General features: G+C 46.1%; 1 protein-coding gene across 1 annotated transcript; it reads left to right on the plus strand.

The window, feature by feature from the left end:
- The first annotated feature begins 3,681 nt into the window (after nucleotides 1–3,681).
- Nucleotides 3,682–23,432, plus strand: LOC309561021 (uncharacterized protein). The gene is made up of 6 exons (XM_082264736.1): nucleotides 3,682–3,717; nucleotides 7,751–7,875; nucleotides 11,502–11,629; nucleotides 15,244–15,307; nucleotides 18,350–18,535; nucleotides 23,305–23,432. Exons 1-6 carry the CDS (start codon nucleotides 3,708–3,710, stop codon nucleotides 23,413–23,415), a joined length of 624 nt encoding a protein of 207 aa, XP_082120862.1. The 5' UTR covers nucleotides 3,682–3,707; the 3' UTR covers nucleotides 23,416–23,432.
- Nucleotides 23,433–25,075: the final 1,643 nt, after the last annotated feature.

The raw sequence follows: 25,075 nt of genomic DNA on the forward strand, positions 1-25,075 counted from the left end.
AGAGGAGAAACACCAGAATACTAGTCAGTACTAGTGTACAAATGTGTATAAAATAAATCATCTCTAATGCTGAGTGTCCTATGTGTGTCAATGCCGCTGCATTATGTAAAACTATTCATTTCTTTTACATTTTAGAATGGGGTGCCTCGAGATTGTGCACAATTATAAAGGGTGCCTCCACTGAAAAAAGGTTGAGAAACACTGCTATAGACTTTAGAATGTTACATTGTAACCACCTGCTGACACCTTTTGCAGCCAAGAGATTAGTTAACCATTTCTCTGCCATTGAGGATGTGATCCTGTGACGGCTGCAGATCTGATAATCACAGGTTTGCGTATAATGAATTCCTCGCCACCAGCGTCCCCTCTGTGGGAGTCCCCGGACCAGCCCTGCCACTTGACGGGCCTATTGTCCGGAGGATTTCGGTTTCCCATAGAAGCAGGAGATCACATGATGCAAACAGTCCTCCGGAAAGCAAAGAGAGAGGAGAAAGGAGAGAGATTGAGTTACAGAGGAGAAGTTCATCTATTTCATCTCCTAAGAGGATCCCAGCTCACTTCCATCACCGCGTCTCTCCAGTAATCAGAGCCAGAATTCCCGGGCCCGGGACGGAAGGTGAGTGCGCTCAGGATTTTCCGGGCTGAACGCACACTTTTGCGCTGCCGTGCGTTGACGCATATGCTACAATCATTCAGAACGGCACCCCTATACACCAAAACAGGGAGCGCTAAACTTTTAAGTATGAGAGCCACATAGTATGTTTTATAAAGATTTGTGGGCAAACAAAAAAAAAAAACTGTTTTATAAATGAATGAATCCCCATTTACACATCAGGATCCCCCATCAGAGTTCACCCTTATTAAAAGGGTTCAAATCAGAGGTCCCTTACATCACACTCCTCTCTTATATCAGGGTCCCCATCAGAGCCCCTCCTCACATTGGAGTCCCCCCACTTACATCAGAATACCCCCTTATATCAGGGTTCCCATTAAAGTTCCCCCTTACATCAGGGTTCCCACCAGAGTTCCTCCTTACATCAGGCTTCCCACCAGAGTTCCTCCTTAAATCCTGTTCCCCATCAGATCCCCAGCACATCATGGTTCCCATCAGAGTCCCCCTTACATCATGGTCCCTATCAAATCCCCAATACATCATGGTCCCCATTAGAGTCACCCCTACATCATGGTCCCCTTCAGATCCCCAATACATCACGGTCCCCATCAGACCCCCCTACATCATGGACCCCATCAGAGTCTCCCTTATATCAGGGTCCCATCAGATCCCCAATACATCATGGTCCCCATCAGATCCCCCTACATCAGGGTTCCCATCAGAGTTTCTCTTTACATCAGGGTTCCCATCGGAGGTCCCCCTTACATCAGTGTCCCCATCAGTATCCCCCTTACATCATGGTCCCCATCAGATCCCCCTACATCATGGTCTCCATCAGATCCCCAATACATCATGGTCCTCACCAGAGTTCCCCCTTACATCAGGGTTCCCACCAGAGTTCCCCTTACATCAGGGTTCCCACCAGAGTTCCCCCTTGCATCATGGTCCCCATCAGATCCCCAATACATCATGGTTCCCATCAGAGTCTCCCTTACATCATGGTTCCCATCAGAGTTCCCCCTTCCATCACGGTCCCCATCAGATCCCCCTACATCATGGTCCTCATCAGATCCCCCTACATCATGGTCCCCATCAGAGTCCCCCTTACATCAGGGTCCCCATCAGATCCCCAATACATCACGGTCCCCATCAGATCCCCAATACATCATGGTCCCCATCAGATTCCCCTACATCAGGGTTCCCATCAGAGTTCCTCTTTACATCAGGGTTCCCATCAGAGGCCCCCCTTTACATCAGTGTCCCCATCAGAATCCCCTTACATCATGGTCCCCATCAGAATCCTCCTTACATCATGGTCCTCATCAAAGTCCCCCTTACATCATGGTCCCCATCTGATCCCCAATACATGGTGGGAACCCTTACATCAGGGTTCCCACCAGATTTTCCTACATCATTGTCCCCATCAGATCCCCCTACATCACGGTTCCCATCAGATCCCCCTACATCTGGGTTCCCATCAGAGTTCCTCTTTACATCAGGGTTCCCATCAGAGGTCCCCCTTACATCAGTGTCCCCATCAGAATCCCTTTACATCATGGTCCCCATCAGAATGCTCATTACATCATGGTCCCCATCAGATCCCCAATACATCATGGTCTCCATCAGATCCCCCCTACATCATTGTCCCCATCAGAATACCCCCTTACATCAGGGTTCCCACCAGAGTTCCCCCCTTACATCAGGGTTCCCACCAGAGTTCCTCCTTACATCGTGGTCCATATCAGATCCCCAATACATCAGAGTCCCCCTTACATCAGGGTTCCCAACAGAGTACCCCTTTACATCATGGTTCCCATCAGAGTCCCTCCTTCCATCATGGTCCCCATCAGATCCCCCTACATCACAGTCCCCATCAGAGTCCCCCTTATATCAGGGTCCCCATCGGAGTTCCCCTTACATCATGGTCCCCATCAGAATCCCCCTTACATCATGGTCCTCATCAGAGTCCCCCTTACATCATGGTCCCCAATACATCATGGTCCCCATCAGATCCCCCTACATCATTGTCCCCATCAAATCCCCCTACATCATGGTCCCCATCAGAGTCCCCCTACATCATGGTCCCCATCAGAGTCCCCCTTACATCAGGGTTCCCATCAGAGGTCCCCGTTACATCAGGGTCCCCATCAGAATCCCCCTTACATCATGGTTCCCATCAGATTCCCCTTACATCAAGGTCTCCATCAGATTCCTCCTTATATTAGAGTCCCCATGAGAATCCCCTCCTACATGAGGATCCCCATCAGAATCCCCCTTACATCAGGTTCCCCATCAGAGTCTCTTTTACATCAGGGTCCCCATCAGAGTTCCCCCTTACATCATAGTTGCCATCAGAGTTCCCCCTTACATAAGGGTCCCCAATAAAATTCCTCTTACATTATGGCTCCTGTCAAAGTCCCCTTTACATCGGGGTCCCCATCAGAATCACCCTTGTACCAGGGTCCCCATTAGAATCCCCCTTATGTCAAGGTCACCATCAGAGTTCCCCTTATACCATGGTCCCCATTAGAATCCCCCTTACATAAGGGGCACCATCCGAGTTCCTTTTTACATCAAGGTCCCCATCAGAGTTTCCCTTTATATCAGGGTCCCCATCAGAGTTTCCCTTTATATCAGGGTCCCCATCAGAGTTTCCCTTTATATCAGGGTCCCCATCAGAGTTTCCCCTTATACCAGAGTCCCCATTAGAGTTCCCCTTTTACCAGGGTCCCCATCAGAGTTCCCCCTTATACCAGAGTACCCATGAGAGTTCCCCCTTATACCAGGGTACCCATCAGAGTTCCCCCTTATACCAGGGTCCCCATGAGAGTTCCCCCTTATACCAGGGTCCCCATCAGAGTTCCCCTTATACCAGAGTCCCCATTAGAGTTCCCCCTTATACCAGGGTCCCCATCAGAGTTCCCCTTCCCATGAGGTGGAAGCAGAGACCGTAGGCAATCAGTACACATAGAGGGGATGGCCCTGACCCTGGCCGTGGGTTGGGATCACATTAATACGATGCAGAAATGTTTTATTATTACCAGTACAAATGTCCCTTTCATTGCAGGTCATCTGACCCCGGCAAGGTCAAAGAATGAGCCTGAGTAAGTAGGCAAGCTCTGAATTCCTACCAACCCGTCCATTGTTCAGTCTGATGTATTTCATGTATATCATGGGTGTCCAACCTTTTGGCTTCTCTGGGCCACATTGAGTGTAGAGAAATCTTCTCGGGCCGCATATAAAATATATACTATAGTTAAGGTATATAAGTAATAAAACACTGCCGTGCCCTTCCCGTGCTGCTGCCCCCCCCCCCCCCCAAGCACTAATTTAACACAACTAGAGGATGATCCCTTCCGAGGCAGCCTCTGCCTACAATAAGTTGGAAGCCGCTGTGGCCGTGCCCCTGACCCAACTTCCTTCTTCCCCATCAAAAAATAAGTAAATTGTCAGGGGGCAGTGGGCCTCATTGCCTGGGGCTCTAGGCCGCATGCGGCCCCCGGGCCGCAGGTTGGACATGCCTGATGTATAACTAAAGGCAAAACATTTTTTTGTTAGTTTGGGATAGAGTGGAGAGGGATTAGAACCCCTGTCAGGTTTTTATTGCTGTCTGTGACCCCATTAGAGAGATTCACCCTCTCTATCGGTCCTGGTGACTGTTATCAAAAGTGAAAGAAAATCCCAAAATATGGGTTGTCACCAAAACAGAAATAGAGGGCAAATCTTCCTTGTGGGGACGGACACTAGTTCTGGATTCTGTCACTTTGGAGGGATTTCCTTCACTTCCTGTTTTGGCTATGGGGCAGGAAGTGAAGGGAAATCTCCCCAACAGGGACACAGATGGCCAAAAACCTGGTAGGGGTTAAAACCCTCCTTTACTCCATAAAAAAAAAAAAAAAAAGTTTCGCCTATAGTTCTACCTTAACCACTTTACCACCGGAGGATTTTGCCGTCTTCCGTCCAGGCCACTTTTTGCGATTCGGCGCTGTGCGACTTCAACTGACAATTGCGCGGTTGTGCGACGCCGTACCCAAACGAAATTTACGTCGTTTTTTTTACCACAAACAGAGCTTTCTTTTGGTGGTATTTGATCACCTGTGCGATTTTTACTTTTTGCGCTATAAACAAAAAAAGAGCGTTTATTTTGAAAAAACAACAATATTTTTAACATTTTTTTATATGAAATTCCCCCCAAAAAAGATGTAAAAACCAATTTTTTAAAAAATTTTTGGCCAATTTGTTTTCTGCTACCTATGTTTGGTAAAAAAAAAAAAAAAAAATCGCAATAAGCGTATTTTGATTGGTTTGCGCAAAAGTTATTGCGTTTACTAACAAAGGGAAAGATTTCTGTCATTTTTGGTGTTTTTTTTTTTTTAACGCGTAATGGTGGCGATCTGCGATTTTTTTTGTGGGACTGCGACATTGCGGTGGACAGATCGGACCCTTGACTGACATTTTTGACACTTTTGGGGGTACCAGTGACATTACTACAGTAATCAGTGCTATATATATGCACTGTTACTGTAAAAATGACACTGGCAGGGAAGGGGTTAATTTTATTGGAGAGGGAGGGGTTAATGTATGCCTGGTGCTTACTGACGTGTGGTGGGGGAGGTGACTGAGTGAGTCATGGACAGATCGCATGTTCAGCTATGCTGAACAGTCCGATCTGTCACTCCCTGTCACCAGTGTTGGGGGTAACGAGTTACAAAGTAACTAATTACAGTAACTACATGACTTTTTTTGGTAACTAAGTAATGTAACTAGTTACAATACTAATATTGGTAACTACACTACTTTACTAGGCTATAGGAACGCGCTTTCCTGCGTTACCCAAGCCGTGCGATACAATCGTTATTTCGAAGAATAGAGAGGGATGAAGTTTATGAATTTTTGTTGCACTTTATGTTTTATTCAGTTTTTTCAGGTTTTGTTCTCATGTTTCCCAAAGCCTGCGTTTATACAATAAACTCTATGCAGAAAGAGTGTCATGTATCTTCTTCTACACGGTCAATTAAGAAAGAGGAAAGTAAAGTAATAAGTAGTGAAGTTACTTTTCAAATGCAGTAACTAGTAAAGTAATCTCATTACAATTTACAGAAGTAACTAGTTACATTTTTTGAGTAACTACCCCAACACTGCCTGTCACTATGGAGATCCGTCCGCTTGTGTTTACACAGGCGGGTGGATCTCCACACTAGATCCCCGGCGATCGGGGCAGAGCAGCGGCGATCGCCGCTGCTCCTCCCCTGGCCCGACTCCCGCTGTGAATGAAAACAGCGGGAGCGAGCCTCCGGCGGCGAGCAAGCGCCGCCCAGAAGGGGGAGTGTCTGACGACGTTAATACTACGTCGTCAGACGATAACGAACCACTCTGCCGCAGTAGTATTACCGCGAGCAGACGTAAAGTGGTTAACAATGATTTGCTACCTTTTGGTCTGGTAAATATATCATTAAAAGTGTTTACTTTTATATGTTTAAAAAATTAATTGATCCTGAAAATGCACTGAAATCCCAAGCAGTGTCATCAGCCCTGCCCAGTTCACTCTGTGGAACCCCCCCCCCCCCCCTCCATGTTAGGAGGGTGCGGAGGGGGGGGGGGGGTGTTCTGTAGTTTAAATCAGAAGCAAGTACATGCAGTACAGTAAGTGAGTGTTGTCACCCCAGGACAGGAAGTGTGTTACTGGCAGGACCACCAGGTGAACATAAAGGGGGAAAAAACTTGATTGCAAAGAGTCAAAAGTAATCAGTGTTAAAAAAATACAAAAAACATATCTCACAGGCTGGGATTAGATGTGCGTCTAAAGCCGTTGCTCCTCTGAAAAGCAACACTCGTATGGATCACTTTTCAGAGGCAGTTGACAGGTGTTGTGATGCCCCCTCACCGCTTGTTTTAACCCCGTTTGTGCTGAATGATTGTGCAACAATTACCTGCATTGCATGGGTGTTTGCAGCACTTCACAATTTGCTTGAATGGGCCGTTCTTGGTGGGCAGATTGGGGTTTGCTGAGTAGTTTTTACTGCAGATGGGAAGCATTGTGACCACGGCCTGTAAACACTCCCACTCCCTGCCACTGCAGCTTAAGGGGGAAGTTAGGGGGCACTAAAAACACAGCTCAACTGCACATTTTTAACCCCCCCTCCAACCGCTAGTCTAAATGAGGCCACAGGGTGTTTGAAGAGCCCCCCCCCCCCCCCCAGCAGCATGTTCAAAAGGCTTATTAACGCCATTGGTGCATTAATTCATTTTAAAGGCTGCTTTAGGATTCAATGTCTGTGTGAAAAGGCCCCGAGGGGCTCACTAGTGCACACTAGTGGGTGGGGGGCAGTAAAACCCTACAGTTGAGCCTTGCTACCCCCTTTATTCAAGCAAATAGGGCCGCTCTGCAAGCACACCACCAGGGGCAGACTGACAACTTTTGGCCCAGGGGGCAAGTACAATCCAGAGGTCCATGGTGCAGCAACTCGGCCCCCCTCCCATTCTCCTTCCTCTTGGCCTCCTCCTGACCCCCATTCCAAGCTGAAGCTCCACTCCAGGTACTCCCTAACCACCGGCCGAATCCGGGTTTCCGAGCTAGCCAGCAGGGGGGCGGTTGGGGGGAGCTGGGACAGCCCAGTTGGGGCTGGTCGGGGGAGAGTCTCCAGTGGGGCATGGAACCGGCCTTTGCTTAGACACAGTTTACACCATCCATGCTGGGGGGGGGCCGCTGCGCTCTGTCCTTGTCTTCATCCTGCACTACTCAGTAGGTCGGCAGTGAGGACTTTTTACTTCTCTTCACCAGGAATCCTTTAGGCATGTCTGTGACAGAAGCGGTGCAACCTTTTTACAGGGCATCAGAGCGGCCCCAGGGGGCAATTGCCCCCCTGCCCCCTGGCCCAGTCCTCCCCTGCCACACCACAAACATTTGTAATACATGCAGTTGCTGCATGCTAGTTCAGGCTTCAACGGATTAAAGCAGGCAGTGAGGAGGCGATACAACGCCTCCTCCCCAACTGTCAAATGCTCTCTGAAGAGCGATCTGAATTCAGATCACTCTTCACAGAGCAAAGCAAGTGTGAACAAGCTCTAGATTGAATATTATATGTAAGCATCTAGAAAGACATCATTTATCAAAGTCTTATCACGTCTTTTCTCCAGAAGGGGTGTCGTTGCCAAGTACACCGATCGTCACCTGGGGAGATTACTTCACTCCTAAAAGAAAAAGTTCCATCACCCCCCTGTGTCTGCCCGCTGTGCCAGTATCACATACCACCAGCATGGTCGTAAGTATGAAGCCATTATTCTGTTATATGGAGCCCCCCCCCCATATGCATCAATGGAACCCCATCAGTAAAAAAGGAAACTTTTTTTTATGGGAAATTATAATGTGTGCTCTATGGTTAAGCCCATTGGGAGAAACATGTCAGAGGGTGAGGGGGTGATCCGACAATTTTGAAAAACAAAAACAATATTTTTTTTACTTTCTGCTATAAAACATTCCCAATAAAAAAAAAAATGTAAAAAAAAAATAGAATTTCTTCATCAAATTAGACCAATACGTGTTCTACTACATATTTTTGGTAAAAAAAAATCCCAATTAGTGTATGTAGCACCCTCCTAGGTAGGTGCGAGAGAAAGTGTAGTTTGGCTCTGTCTGCCTATCAGAGGAGCAGCAGGGAAATCTATATTGTTTTCTGCTTACCCGAGAGCAGGATGTGTGAGTCAGGTCTGCTCAATGTGCTCAGTGTGCGATTCATCTGGCCTAGGGAGTGTTTCACACTGGTCCAATAGGGAGGCACATTGGACAGTGGAGGAAATCTGACCAATGGGTACACAGGCATTGATACAGATCCAGTGATTGGCACAGACTGATTGCCTCGGTGCATTGTGGGGTGTGGTATAAAAGCCAGGAGCACATGTGCTGCGGGGTCTTTGGCTGGTGAGCAGAGTCCCGGAAGGAGGGCGGTGGCTGCCTCCTCCTCTGTAGCAGTGGCACGCGGTCACAGGCAGTCGAGCTGAACCCAGGGGTCCATGAGAGCTGACTGAGGGGGGTAGAGACATGTGAGACCCTCGAAAAACAGTATCGTGAGTACAGGGGATCGTGTCTAGGGGCGGACCTGAGGAGGGCCACCCCGGTGTAGGATAGTCAGAGGACGGGTGTGAGCAGGTCAAGTGAAAGGAGGTAATAGGCGTGTATTCTGAAGATAATTCATCCTAACAAGTAATCCTACATTCATCTAAGTGGCAAGGTGAATAAGCAGCTTGGCTGTATATTCAGACAGGAGTCCTCATGTATTGTAAATAGTTCAAGTTGGAGTATCCCACACTTCCCTTCTCCCATCCCTAATTTAAATAAAACCACAAAAACAACTGCATCCCCTAGACCAGGGGTGGGGAACCTCCGGCCCGCGGGCCATATGCGGCCCGCACGATCCTTCTGTGCGGCCCGCGATCCGTGCCGCTGTGTCAGAAGGAGCCAATGGCTCCGTTCTGACACTGTGAATCTCCGAAAAGGCTGGACCCGAGGCGCAGAGCAGTGCGCATCGAGCCCGCCCATTTGTGTGACAATAGCGAATGAAAATTCGCTACTGTCTCACGGATCCGCCTCCTCCTCGACCAATGTCATTGGCCGAGGAGGAGGCGGGAGGCGGGACGCGGAAGGACTCGAAGAGACGTGGGGACTGAAGAGAGGAAGCCGGCCGCCGCTACAACAGGTAAGTGCTCTGGGGCTTGGCACGCTGTTCACTCTGCATTGTGCCCAATCACTCCGCATTGAAAGGGGGCACGCTGTGGTCGGGCACTCCGCATTGAAAGGGGGCACGCTGTGGTCGGGCACTCCGCATTGAAAGGGGGCACGCTGTGGTCGGGCACTCCGCATTGAAAGGGGGCACGCTGTGGTCGGGCACTCCGCATTGAAAGGGGGCACGCTCTGGGCACTCCGCATTGAAAGGGGGCACGCTCTGGGCACTCCGCATTGAAAGGGGGCACGCTCTGGGCACTCCGCATTGAAAGGGGGGCACGCTCTGGGCACTCCGCATTGAAAGGGGGGCACGCTCTGGGCACTCCGCATTGAAAGGGGGGCACGCTCTGGGCACTCCGCATTGAAAGGGGGGCACGCTCTGGGCACTCCGCATTGAAAGGGGGGCACGCTCTGGGCACTCCGCATTGAAAGGGGGGCACGCTCTGGGCACTCCGCATTGAAAGGGGGGCACGCTCTGGGCACTCCGCATTGAAAGGGGGGCACGCTCTGGGCACTCCGCATTGAAAGGGGGGCACGCTCTGGGCACTCCGCATTGAAAGGGGGCACGCTCTGGGCACTCCGCATTGAAAGGGGGCACGCTCTGGGCACTCCGCATTGAAAGGGGGCACGCTCTGGGCACTCCGCATTGAAAGGGGGCACGCTCTGGGCACTCCGCATTGAAAGGGGGCACGCTCTGGGCACTCCGCATTGAAAGGGGGCACGCTCTGGGCACTCCGCATTGAAAGGGGGCACGCTCTGGGCACTCCGCATTGAAAGGGGGCACGCTCTGGGCACTCCGCATTGAAAGGGGGCACGCTCTGGGCACTCCGCATTGAAAGGGGGCACGCTCTGGGCACTCCGCATTGAAAGGGGGCACGCTCTGGGCACTCCGCATTGAAAGGGGGCACGCTCTGGGCACTCCGCATTGAAAGGGGGCACGCTCTGGGCACTCCGCATTGAAAGGGGGCACGCTCTGGGCACTCCGCATTGAAAGGGGGCACGCTCTGGGCACTCCGCATTGAAAGGGGGCACGCTCTGGGCACTCCGCATTGAAAGGGGGCACGCTCTGGGCACTCCGCATTGAAAGGGGGGCACGCTCTGGGCACTCCGCATTGAAAGGGGGGCACGCTGTGGTCACTCCGCATTGAAAGGGGGGCACGCTGTGGTCACTCCGCATTGAAAGGGGGGCACGCTGTGGTCACTCCGCATTGAAAGGGGGGCACGCTGTGGTCACTCCGCATTGAAAGGGGGGCACGCTGTGGTCACTCCGCATTGAAAGGGGGGCACGCTGTGGTCACTCTGCATTGAAAGGGGGGCACGCTGTGGTCAGTCTGCATTGAAAGGGGGGCACGCTATACCTTGATTACTGAAGGCCCCTTTCACACTTTTGTGACCTCAAAGTCAGGCAATTTTTTACAGCGTTTTTTGCCGCAAATCAATGCCTATTACATTTATGCATACATTTTGTGCGGCCCCCGAATGATGTTACAAAAATCCAAATGGCCCTTGGTAGAAAAAAGGTTCCCCACCCCTGCCCTAGACCAATGATGGCGAACCTTGGCACCCCAGATGTGTTGGAACTACATTTCCCATGATGCTCATGCACTCTGCATGTAGTTCCAAAACATCTGGGGTGCCAAGGTTCACCATCACTGCCCTAAACTGCTCACTGACTGAGCCAGAGTGTAAAGTGTTAAATTGTGCATGCTGCAGTTGTGCATCGTCAGCAGGGACTCCGATGCATGGGTCAGGTGACTCCGATTGCCGCCTGACACCCGCGATCGTTCCCTGCTGAGAGAGGAGAACGGTCAGCTGCTGCGGTGTGGGAAACGCAGAGGATTCACTGAGTTTTCTGCATTGCATAAGTGTGAACCAATGGAGAAGCTGCAGAAAAGCAAGTAGTGTGTTTTTGCTGCAATTTTTCCACGATCTGCATTTTTTAATCCACCCAACAAATGGACAAACAAAAAAAAAGCATAGAAAATGCAAAACACACAAAAAAAATGTGCAAAAATGCATTCAAAACGCATGTGCAAAAACACAAAAAGGGAATGAAGATCAAAAGCAAACTGCATAGGAGTGAACCAGGCCTAAGCCTATGTTTTATTTCACCTGTGCATGACAAAATACTTTTACCCAGACGTGGGGGTTTTTTTTTTTTTCCTCCAGTTCCCTCCTCGTCTCAACCCCCTCCATCCCCCAGGAGTGAAGAGGAGGACGGTGAGCCTGGAGACAGTGCCCACCCACCAGCACAATCACCAGAGGGTCCTCTGCATGCAGCAAAGAGAATATAGCCGGTGAGTACCTAACAAGAAATCACCATGGCAACAGCATTATAGATACCTGGGGAAGCTCGTAGCAGGCCCAATGTAAGATTTTGTCTGTGTGGCCCATAGCCAACTATCAGACTTGGGTTGTCATCAACGTTTTGGCAAATTGAAGGCCATTAAGGTGTAGTAGGGGGCAGAAAAGTTGACAGATTAGAGGTAGGGCTAAGAGTGGCCAAACCATATTTGATGGGTTGAAGGACACGGACATTGCACTGAAAGGTGACATCACCCTCTCCTTGGCATCGCGGGGATGCCCTCTCTTCACTTCAGCGCTCCGCCCTTCGACCCTGAATCCCTCTCTTCACTTCAGAGCTCAGTCCTTCTCATCTGAAGCCCTCTCTTCACATCATCCACCACTGATGCACGAACGTTAGCCGTCTGCGTTCTAGCAACCAAGGACGCTAGGCCAGTGGTTCTCAACCAAGGAGCACACACATCACTGGAGAGCCGAGATTCACTACACTAGGCATCAATATATGCCTGCATCCTGGCAACCAATGGTGCCAGGCAGCAGGAGTTATCTGGCTATTAGACTAGCAACCAATACAGGACAACCTGTGTCCTGTATTGAATCAATACAAGATGGAACTTTTTAATTTTGATATCCAGGCCAATCCCATATTATACGGGGTAGGTGGCAATCCTATATCAGACACTCCCTGTCATTTCCTTGCCTGCACATGAAAAGGGAATCCAGACTGAGTACAGATACAATATATTACCAAAAAAGTATTGGGACACCTGCCTTTACACGCACAGGAACTTGAAGGCTGTCCACAAGGTTTAGGCATGTGTCTATGTGAATGACTTACCATTCTTCCCGAAGCGCATTTTGTGAGGCCGGGCACTGATGTTGAGCGAGAAGACCTGGCTCACAGTTCCCACTTCATTTCATCCCAAAGGTGTGCTATTGGGTTGAGGTCAGAACTCTATGCCAGTCAAGTTCCTCCACCCCAAACTTGCTTATCCATGTTGTTATAGACCTTGCTTTGTGCACACAGTCACGTTGTAACAGGAAGGGGCCATCCCCAAACTGTTCCCACAAAGTTGGGAGCATGAAGTTGTCCAAAATGTCTTGGTGTGCTGATGCACTGGAAGGGGCCAAGCCCAACCCCTGAAAAATAACCCCACACCATAATCCCCCCCTCCACCAAATGATTTGGACCAGTGCACAAAGCAACGTCTATAAAAGAGATGGATGAGCGAGTTTGGGGTGGAGGAACTGACTGGCCTGCACAGAGTCCTGACCTTAACTCGATAGAACACCTTTGGGATGAATGAGAGCGGAGACTGCAAGCTCGGCCTTCTCTTCGACATCAGTCCCTTACCTCACAAATGCGCTTCTGGAATAATGGTCAAACATTCCCATAGACACACTCCTAAACCTTGTGGACAGCCTTCCCAAAAGAGTTGAAGGTGTTATAGCTGCAAAGGGTGGGCCAACTCACTATTGAACCCTACGGACTAAGACTGGGAAGCCATTAAAGGCTTTTGGTAATATAGTGCATTTTCTGCTGGCAAATTAAATTTCAATGCAATTGGACTGATTAATGCAGCCTACCACCAACAATCAGGAAGTCATTGGCATTGATAAGTTGGTGGCAGTTGCATGTAATTGACACTTTATGCAATCAAAATCTGCCTGAATATGATTGAAGTTGACAAACAATTTCATTTGTTTGGCCAACACTTCAACAAACTCATAAAACAGCCCTTAAAACCTGCACCCCCCCTCTCCTCCTGCCGCGGCTGATCTAACAGCTAGGAAGGAGAAGGGCACTTCATAAATGACAGCTTGTCTCAGCTCTGAGCTCTTTCCCAAGACAAGCAAAAGGAATGCAGAGGGAGGGGGTGTCAGCCCCTGCATTCCTCTTGCTGTTGCTTGTACTTGGAGCAAAGACAAGCAGCTGATATGAAGTGTCCGTCTTTTTCCTAGTTGTTGTCAGACTGGCCACAGCAGAAGAGAAGGTGGTGCAGATTGGACCTCATGCTAGGTTTAGGCAGCACCTAACACCATGGGACAAAAAGTACTACATATTCTTTGTCCCACAGGGGACAGAACAGTAAAAAAAAAAAAAAAAAAAAATATTATAGTTCTACACAACAATAAATACTATTGACTTCTGAGGAATTCCTGGGCCCAGCACCTCCGTGTGCACTAGAGGGTTCTCTGCAGAGATAGTTTTTTCTCATCCAGATGAAACAAAATGCTGTTACATGTGTTTGAAGTCCAGATAGCACTGCGTAGGCAGTAGTTTGTTTGATCAATACATCAACTGCTGCAGGAAAATTGAGATTCGGTGCACACAGGGAGGGGGGCCAAATCGGCATCCAACTCTCACTCATTCTGATTAAACAGGCTGTATGACAGTTATATGCACCACATAGGAAACAGCAGCCGCCAAGTGGGTCTTGTGGCAGACTGAGCGTCTTATAGATTGGAAGTGTGCCTGCTGCAATATTCTTCAAATTCAGAGGAACAAGGTTGAGGAGGGGTAAAAAAATTAAAGAGCAGTACAGTTTTTCACAAAGCACCTGAAACAGAAGGGACAAACAAAGTAACGGCTTGAGTTCTGCTTTAACCACTTCTGGACCGGAAGATTTTCCCCCTTAATGACCAGGCCATATTTTGCAATTCAGCACTGCGTTACTTTAATGGACAATTGCATGGTTGTGCGACACTGTTGATGCCCTTTTTTCCCCCACAAATGGAGCTTTCTTTTGGTGGTATTTGATCACCTGTGCGATTTTTATTTTTTGCGCTATAAAACAAAAAAAGAGCGACAATTCTGAAAAAAATATATATATTTTTCACATTCTGCTGTATAACATTCTCAAAAAAAAAAAAAGTAAAAATCAAAATTTAACATTTTAGGCCAACTTGTTTTCTGCTACATAAATTTTGGTAAAAAAAAAAAAAAAAAATCACAATAAGCGTATTTTGATTGGTTTGCGCAAAGGTTATTGCATTTACTAACTACGGGAAAGATTTATGTAATTTTTATTGTTTTTTTTTTTTTTTTTTACTAGTAATGGCGGCGACCTGCGATTTTTAGCGGCACTGCGACATTGCGGCGGACAGATCGGACCCCTAACTGACATTTGACACTTTTGGGGGAGACCAGTGACATTACTACAGTAATCAGTGCTAAACATATGCACCGTTACTTTAATAATGACACTGGCAGGGAAGGGGTTAACATTGTGGAGGGGATTTCAGGGGATAAATGTGAGCCTAGGGGAGTGGCTTGTGAAATGATCACAGAGACATGTGATCCTATATAGAAGGATCACAGGAGCTCTGTGATCATCCCAGGTAGAAGAACGGTCAGCTGCGATCGCGGGTGTCAGGTGGCAATCGGAGCCGCCTGACCCGTGCATCGGCTCCCGCTTCCCTAGCTGCAGGCGCGCAACCGACGTAGGTCTACGTCGGTTTGCGCAGGAGAGCCACCCTGCCCCAGTAAAAAGGCGGCGGATGGTCGGCAACCGGTTAAGTGTAAAAACTCCTGTTACATTTTCCACTCGGGGTTTGATAGAAGACAATTCAGCATCATCCTATAACAAACTCTTTATTTTCCCAGGTTCCACACGGGCTGGAGGCGGCCATTTTATGGCACAGCTGTAGAAAAAGAGGAATACAGGCAAGTAAAATCTAGCTTTTGATATTAAGATTTTTCCTGACCTTCTCCTCATTTTTGGAATATCCTTTCATTTTCCATTTGGCACTCTTCAACCCTGGAAAAGTTAAAAACTTCACTTTTAATTTAATTAAGTGATTGTATGTTGCTGTGCAGTAAATCTGATTTCATGATATGGACATAAAAGGTTCATTTTAAAGAGAAGTAAAAAATTTGCCTGACCAGCCTTTAAATTGATGACAAAGCCCTGCCAACTGGAAGTCCATTGAGTTTTCTTTAGTGACCAATAAGGGTACTGCCACTGAAAAGGAGGATAGCAATTGGTAGAGCTCAGCCATCAAGTCAAGGAGAGTTCAGGCCTTGTAACAAATTGGACAGTAAACTAAAGAGTGACATAGTAGTTTAACTGACCAATACATTATTAAATATAAGGGTCCATTCACATTAGCGCGACTTGGCCGCCTGACAAGTCGCGGTCGGTCGCTCGCCATTGAGTAGTACAGGACCTGTTACAGGACCTCTAATAGGAGCGACACAAGTCGCTCCGACTTAGAAAAAGGGTCCTGTACTACTTTGGGGCGACGTGGAGGCGACTTGCATTGACTTCAATTATATGAAGTCCCTGCAAGTCGCACCAAGGTCGTGGTGCACAGGTCACCCCAGCAAGTCGGGTCGCACCAGTCTGAATGGGCGCTAAATGAGTTCAGTTGTATTGATCAACATCCCATCCCAACATTGTGTAGAAAAACAAAGAAAAAGACAGGGATTTGATTGAGACCTTCTGTCAGAATGAATCTCCCAATACACTTAAATTCTTAAAGTGGAAGTTTTATTTGTTACTCTGTACCTACAGATAAGTCTATAATAAGGCTTACCTGTAGGTACAGTGAAAATCTCCTAAACGTGCACCGTTTAGGAGCTATTCAGTGCATGCAGCTGATAAAGTCATTGGTACATTCCCTCTGAAGGTCCGGCTTACTGTGCCGGACCTTCAGAGCCCACGTTGTAAATGGTGGCTGCATGTGACTTCATTGTGAATCCGGCCACTCAAAGCGCCGGAGCCCGCGAACCCGGAAGAAACACTGGGGAAGATGTCAGCTGTCTCAGCGGTGTGCAGGCGGCGCTGCTGGAAGGCTTTGTTTTAAGGCAAGTATTTCATAATAACCTAGTATGCCATGCATAAGTAAGCTTTAAAAGTGTATACATTTTTTTGCACAATTCTTAAAACCGTAAGTGGGGTTTACAATCCTCTAAAAATAGGAGTATGGTTACATGGGCATTGCAACCCCTAATAGAGAGGCAGCTCCCCTTGTACACATACAGTAGATATATACCATACTGTTACATATGTGACATCAACATTAATATCACGCATTCCAAAAAGGGTGGAAAAGGGGGTGAATGCCTTGTACCGACGCGTTTCACAATAAAAGCTTCTTCAGGGTCTCTTGGGGTGCATTAAAGTATGGTTGCTGAAAAAGGAGAATGCATGTGATTGCATTTGATCAAATATACAAATTAGAAATGAAGAGCCTTTGCACTACCAGTGAAGTAAATGAAAGTGATAGTGAAAAATAATCAAAATATAATTCAAATTAAAATACAAGGTAAAAAAGCTGCCAATTTGGAGTGTCACCACATACCAAAAAATAAATGCAAATAAGTCGGCGCTAATTTAAGATAAATAATCTCATAAACAACATTTAAAAATATGACAAATGTGATGTACAAAGTTCAAATGATGTAAGGCCAAAAAGGCAAAGATATAAATCCAAATATAAAATCTATATAAAGTGCAATTGATACAAAGCTGTGAGACAATCTATGTGTAAAGTTCATCAAAAGTCCATGTGCAGGAAATTATATCACATTGCCGGATCACCATTGTCTGATAATTTCCTGCACTTGCACATGGACTTTATATAGATTTTATATTTGGATTTATATTTTTGCCTTTTTGGCCTTACATCATTTGAACTTTGTACATCACATTTGTCATATATTTATTTTAATTTTGACTCCGTTTATGAGATTATTTATCTTAAATTAGCGGCAATTTATTTGTATTTATTGATCAAATATACAGTATACATAATCCTTTAAAGGAGGGCAAACATCAAAAAAAAAAAAAAAAAACACTTACAAAAGCGCTGAGAAACAATATCACCACTAAGGGGTACAGACAGAAACCGTAACAATCTCTCAAGCCATCACTCAAAGTATTAATGGCGCAGAACAAAAATAGTGCAGGAGTGGTGGCCCAGACAAGAGCCTCCAGAAAGTCCTCGATGGCGCCCACAAGGGGGAGTCAGCATTATATCAGTCCCCAATAAATGTGATGTCTAGACAGATTAAATGATGCCATTATCAATAATAGTAATAGCATCACATATTTTCATTTTTCAGCAACCATACTTGAATGCACCCCATGAACCCCTGAAGAAGCTTTCATTGCGAAACGCGTCAAGACAAGGCATTCTCCCCTTCTCCCCCCTTTTATACTGGAATGCGTGATATTGAAAATGTTGAGATGTCACATATATAACAGTTTTGTGTACTAGGGTTGCTGCCTCTATTATGGGTTGCAATACCGAACATGGTTTGCTGAACTACCTCATGTTTTAAGGGGATTGTAAACCCCACTTACAATTTTAAAGATTGTGCAATAAAATGTATACCCTTTAAGAATTTAAGTGTATTGGCAAATTCAATTGGCCAATAAATGGCATCAGCTCATAGACAGATAGTTGACTCTAAAAATGTAAGGACTGATTCACACGGCCAATTAGGACCACACACTGCCCACCTCAGCATCCGTCTGTGGTGCATACGTCCAGGTGTTTCCAATCAGCAGAAGACAGGAAGCCTGACACTGTCCATGGCTGTCTGTATGTAATGGCACATGTATGCAGCCTTTTATGGGTGCTCTTAACAGTCATCTCCTGGTCTTTATCAGTAAGATCAGGTACAGTAGATGTTCATATATCTGACAGATTCCCATCCCATTTCCATGACAGGAACCGTTTTCTTTATCACATTTTGCAGAAAGGAGATAAGACATATGCTGAAGAAGCAGATGAGTGACAAGTGGGCTATGGAGAGGGAGACCCTGGCAAGCCAGAGCAAGGAACTGGAGACTCTCAAGGAAGCTGACCGGTTAACCATTGTCCAGGACATAGAGCAGGAACGAGCAAAAGCCTTATTCCTGAGAAGATACAGGGATGAGAATAAACGGGTGAGTCAATGATTTTATATTTGTGAGGTTGTTTTTTCACCAGTTTTAGCTGCTTTTAAAGTAGCTTATGTTTTAAAATGTACTCATTGCTGTTGCCCTCCTTAAAGCCTAAACATAGATGCATTTTTTTTGGCGATTGACCAACATCATTTTTTTCGTTGCCGATACCGATATTTTTGCCATTGCATATCGGTATCGGGCGATTTGGGACAATATTTTGTACATTTAAAGTTTTGAAAAATAACATTTTGACACAAATCTGGTACTGAACATGTTGGGTAGGTCTTTTAGCTGTAATGTGCGGTCTTCCCTTCCCTCCCTGCCAGGAATCCCATGTGAACCTAGTTTAGTGTCATTAAAATCCTAGAATACACTTTATTAGTGATTTAGAATGTCAAGTGTGTGTTTTTGTAATAGAATAGTGGGAAATACCTTCATTACATCGCTGCTCCGGGATCTCCTCGCTAATCTCCCACTCTATGCAACTATGTAACTCTGCTGTTTTCTCCTCTCATATGGCACTTTTCCACTGCAAGTACCGGCTCGGCTCCACTTGGCACTGCTTGGCCCAGCTCCGCTTAGTTTGCTTTTCCACTGCGTGGTACGAGTCGGCACCTTTCAGCACTGTATAGGCTCTACTCGGCTCGGTTTGCTTTTCCGCTGTTGTAGTACTTAGTAGTAAGTGTGTGGGATTACAACGATTCTCGGACCAATCAGTGGGTAGTGGCAAACAATCAATGCTGCATGCAAAGGATTGTGGCATATGGGATCAGTACGGCCTGCTTGGAACCCCAACCAAGGTGGTACTGTTTAAGCGAGCCGTACCATGTAGTGGAAAAGTGCCGCTGTACCAAACCGTACCCAACCGTTCTAAACCGTACCATGCGGTACCATGCAGTGGAAAAGCGCCGAACCAAGCCAAACCGATCCTTACCATGCAGTGGAAAAGCACCAATAGCGTTCAGAGGAGAATCTCAGCCCCTCCATTCTGTAGTGTACACAGAAGTGCCGGGTATTAGATTAGAATAGTGTGAAATACCTTCGTTACATCTCCCGCTCTGCTGTCCTTCTCTCCTCCCCCACTGACAGCTGGGGGTCACGGAAGGGCCAAGCGACGATGTAATGAAGGTATTGCACATTATTAGATTACAAAAACACACACTGGACATTATATATATATATATATATAACACTAACAAAGTGGATGCTAGGATTTTACATACACTAATATTACATACACATACAGTAATATCGACAACCTCCGGGGCCGATACCGATATATCGGGGAAAGTGCATATCGGCCTTGCCGATAACCGGTCAATCCCTCATTTTTTTTATTGATTGTCTCTAATAATGCTTTTTCTGCAATACTGAAATTCAAACCTGAGCTATCCTCCAAAGTACTTCTTTTGCACAAGATGTCCACCCTGTGTCATTCAGCCTGGAGACTGAGGACATACTATGATTTCAGGACATCACACAGTCACCGCCTTGGCATCAACCTTGGTATCCTTCACTCATACTGGCCCTGACATGACTGATCTTTCCATCATCGACTGCCCAATGCCATAAGTCCAAACTGCATCCCATTGGCCCTCTGCTTGTCTTTATACTGTTCTCCCACTGATATTAGGCACTATTCTCCCTACTGGAAGATATAAAACTTCCGCGCTAATGGTCTACTCGGAAAAGGGATATATGTGCAACTAAATGCAAAGGTGATGTAAGATTAGGCTGCAGCCTCCCTAAATAATAGTCCGAGGACTATCACCATAGATGAATGAAAAAAAGAGGGATAGTGGCGCTGCCTAAAATGTGCAAAATATATAATATGTATAATGCAACGAAAAACTAGATAATAAAGTGACTGGTGCATATAATAGTATAATGCAGTGATATCAAACACTATATATCAATCCAAAATGCAATCAACTTTAAAAGCTTGCTAACAGTGCATAATAAATCACAAAGTGCGATATTAAAGGTGCTGGCTGTACAGGTTATAAAGTGACTGGTGCGTGCAAAAAATATATCATGCGATGAATAAATTAGAAATGCCAATAACCAGCAAATATATTGATGTGCAATAAAGTGCTTAACAAAACAGTGCTTCAGTGAATAAAAAGCCCCTCCCTACCATATCTTATGGTATGAGGGTAATATATAAAGTGCCAATAGTGAATGGCAATCAATATGCACACAAAGGACAGTCCAGTGAAAATAAACAGTCTTTATATCACGTGCAATGACCAAAAGCAGGTGTAGAGAGTTCAAGATCCATATAAGTGACCACAATCTGGTAATGCTATATGAGGAGTGACCCCGTGGTGGACAGTGAGGTATTGGGTGACCCTTCTGGTAAGAGGACACACTTCCCAGAAACACCCACCCCACACGGGTATAGAGCGGGTGTAGGAATATATCCAGCGATCCCTCGAATCCGATTGGTCCTGAGCAGGGACGTCCTATTGGAAACTTAGCTGGTCCTAGTGTGATGTATCCCCTATGGTGTACTTGGGTCCTAACAGGCTCTTAATGGTAGATAGGTCCAAGGTGTTCACCGGTGTCACTCCAGAGTGTATACCAGGGAGTAATGATAAACAAGGGACATAGCGTAATTCCGTATAGAATTTTATTAAATGCAATAAAGAGAGGTACTCGCAAATCGGTAGAATCAAACAAGTGTGTAGCAGGAAGGAGCGCGATGCGGTCCAAGCCTCGATCTCAGAAGGTGAAAACCAGAAATGGCGTGACACGCTGTATGCGTTTCGTAGTGGCCGCTGATGAGGTATTGACTACGAAACGTGTACAGCGTCATGCCATTGCCGGTTTTCACCTTCTGAGATCGAGGCTTGGACCGTATTGCGCTCCTTCCTGCTACACACTTGTTTGATTCTACCGATTTGTGAGTACCTCTCTTTATTGCATTTAATAAAATTCTATACGGAATTACGCTATGTCCCTTGTTTATCATTACTCCCTGCTATACACTCTGGAGTGACACCGGTGAACACCTTGGACCTACCATTAAGAGCCTGTTAGGACCCAAGTACACCATAGGGGATACCTCACACTAGGACCAGCTTGGCTTCCGATAGGACGTCCCTGCTCAGGACCAATCGGATTCGAGGGATCGCTGGATATATTCCTACACCCGCTCTATACCCGTGTGGGGTGGGTGTTTCTGGTAAGTGTGTCCTCTTACCAGAAGGGTCACCCAATACCTCACTGTCCACCACGGGGTCACTCCTCATATAGCATTACCAGATTGTGGTCACTTATATGGATCTTGAACTCTCTACACCTGCTTTTGGTCATTGCACGTGATATAAAGACTGTTTATTTTCACTGGACTGTCCTTTGTGTGCATATTGATTGCCATTCACTATTGGCACTTTATATATTACCCTCATACCATAAGATATGGTAGGGAGGGGCTTTTTATTCACTGAAGCACTGTTTTGTTAAGCACTTTATTGCACATCAATATATTTGCTGGTTATTGGCATTTCTAATTTATTCATCGCATGATATATTTTTTGCAAGCACCAGTCACTTTATAACCTGTACACCCAGCACCTTTAATATCGCACTTTGTGATTTATTATGCACTGTTAGCAAGCTTTTAAAGTTGATTGCATTTTGGATTGATATATAGTGTTTGATATCACTGCATTATACTATTATATGCACCAGTCACTTTATTATCTAGTTTTTCGTTACATTATACATATTATATATTTTGCACATTTTAGGCAGCGCCACTATCCCTCTTTTTTTCATTCAACTATTCTCCCTACTGACATCAATGATCAGGAACCATTTCTTCCACTGACAACTGTGGGGCATAATTCCTCCCACTGACACCAATGATGGAGCGCCTACAAACCCCGAAAACAGGGCAGTATTCCTCCCAACGAGACCAACAACGGGACTCTATTCCTCCCAACGAGACCAACAACGGGACTCTATTCCTCCCAACGAGACCAACAACGGGACTCTATTCCTCCCAACGAGACCAACAACGGGACTCTATTCCTCCCAACGAGACCAACAACGGGACTCTATTCCTCCCAACGAGACCAACAACGGGACTCTATTCCTCCCAACGAGACCAACAACGGGACTCTATTCCTCCCAACGAGACCAACAACGGGACTCTATTCCTCCCAACGAGACCAATGATGAGGCATTATTCCTCCCACTGACAACAAGGGGGCACTATACCTCCCACTGTTAACAAGGATGGACCACTATTCCTCTCACTGACACCAACAACAGGGCACTATTTATTGCATGGGGCAATAAAAAATGGGGGGTACTATTCCTCCTCCTAATAACCAGGGACACAGAGTCAGTTTTTTTACTCCCAATGACCACCATGCCTGAGGCATTGTTTATTTCTAATGATGCTGGAGCATTTTCTAGTCCCTCTGGCCAAAGTCCAACCCCTTTAAAGTCTGAGGGACAGTAATATGGCCCTTTATTTAAACAGTTTGGAGACCCCTGCCATAGAAGCTCTAAAGAGAAAGTGTCCCAGTTGCCACATGACTGGCCTGAAGACATATTGAAAAGTCAAATGCATATTATACATGCAGCAGTCCTTCAGGGGGTGATTGGGAGGCAGGAGAGAACTGGAGATGGGTTTTAATATTTTAGAGAATTAGAATAAAAGTGATTATCGGGGGTAATAAATCCTAATCACTTAGATCACTTAATAAATCAGCCTAAAGAATTTCATGTATTAATGCTTTTTTCAATATTTGCAGTTAATGGAAAGCAGATGGCAAGAAAACCGTCTGACCCGATCCCTGGAGACACTGAAGGAGAGAGAACTTCTACAATATAACCCAATCAACTGGAGCGGAACTCTGAAATAATATAAACTGGTCAGCAGCAAGCATTGTACTAATGAACATTTTTTTTTTTAAGTGTTTTTCTGTGTATATTAAAAAGTTTACCATTATAGACATTATAAAAATAAAATCTCGAAGGTACGGCTTTATTCCAGGTATAGATATTGGACCAATGTAACTATGGGGTTGATTTACTAAAACTGGAGAGTGAAAAATCTGGTGCAGCTGGGCATGGTAGCCAATCAGCTTCTAACTTCGAGAAACTGCAGTCTGCTCACATAATTTGTAATAAAAACATATTTGGTATTCTGAAGCTTCCCTCCAGCCACTTTGCATATTTTATATATACTGTGATTCTGTACTTGCCAAATATGCTGCAGAAATCTCCCTCCACTAAGTCTGGCTGCAGCCTTTTGCTGCTGTGGGCAGCTGAAGCTGCTGACTGCTAACTTCCTGGATTTACATATACATGCAAACACACACACAATTGACAGACACACTCACACCACTACTTGCCTGCACATTTCTCCTCTTGATGAATACTTGTGGATCTCTGCAGTCTCCTGTTATCTCCGCCCTCACCCAGCCTCCTCCAGCTTTGCAGCTCTCATTGGCTCTCCTATGACTCATCCCTCCTCCCTTGCTGGCAAACTCTCATAAGAGTGAGAGAGAGCTGTGCGTGACGTCATTAGCCTAATGACCAGACAAGAAAGAAGTGGGCTGTATAAGGTATTTACTGGCAGAAAAAAAAAAAATGTTTTACTATTCAAAGTTAAAACAATAAGGGCAGAGGATTTAATAAATGAAAAGATGAAAAAAAATGACTGAAGGTCCGCTTTCAGCTTGTGCGATTAAGCTTTGACAAAACACCTGGAAGCTGGTTGGTTTCTATGAAGAGCTGCACCAGATTTTGCACTCTCCAGGTTTAGTAAATCAACCCCAAGGTATATACTATATCCGTGGATCCTCTAGAAGCTAAAATCCCTATATTAGACACCACTACTCCAGTAATCTCCACTGGCTTCGGGGGTCCCATGTCAAGCAGCTGCCCTGTTGCATTGTGAAAATGCTTTTCATTTTCTCAATGAATGCAAAGCTTTGAATGGATGAGGTGGAGCAGTGATAATCACACACTCTCCACTCATCCAATCAGAAAATGCTTTGCATTCATTGAGATGGAGAAATCTCTGAATGGCACCCGTGCTCAGTGGTCGACCTCCTGTGTTATGAAAGCAGCAGGGCAGCCACTCTGCATGGGACCCAGAAGCTCGTGGAGATCACTGGAGTAGCAGTGTTTATAAAGTGATTTCCATTTTCTAGAGCAGGGATCTCCAAACTACAGCCCTCCAGCTGTTGCGGAACTACACGTCCCATAGGGCATTATAAAAGTCTGACAATCAGACATTACTAGGCATGATGAGAACTGTAGTTCCTAAACAACTGGAGGGCCATAGTTTGGTGATCCCTGTTCTAGAGGGATCCCACAGGTATGGTTTATACATAGTGGGATCCCTCTAGAACAGGGGTCTTCAAACTTTTTAAACAAAAGGCCAGTTTACTGTCATGCAGGACGTTAAGGGGTCCGGGCTCTGCCCAGTGGGAGTAAACAATGTCTCACCCTTGGTGTAACTGGGATAAATTGTGCCATATGGTTAATGTCAGTGTAAGGAGCTTTGACCCATTG

Source organism: Pelophylax lessonae (genome assembly GCF_965119305.1).
Source record: "Pelophylax lessonae genome assembly, chromosome: 8".
Taxonomy (NCBI): Eukaryota; Metazoa; Chordata; class Amphibia; order Anura; family Ranidae; genus Pelophylax; species Pelophylax lessonae.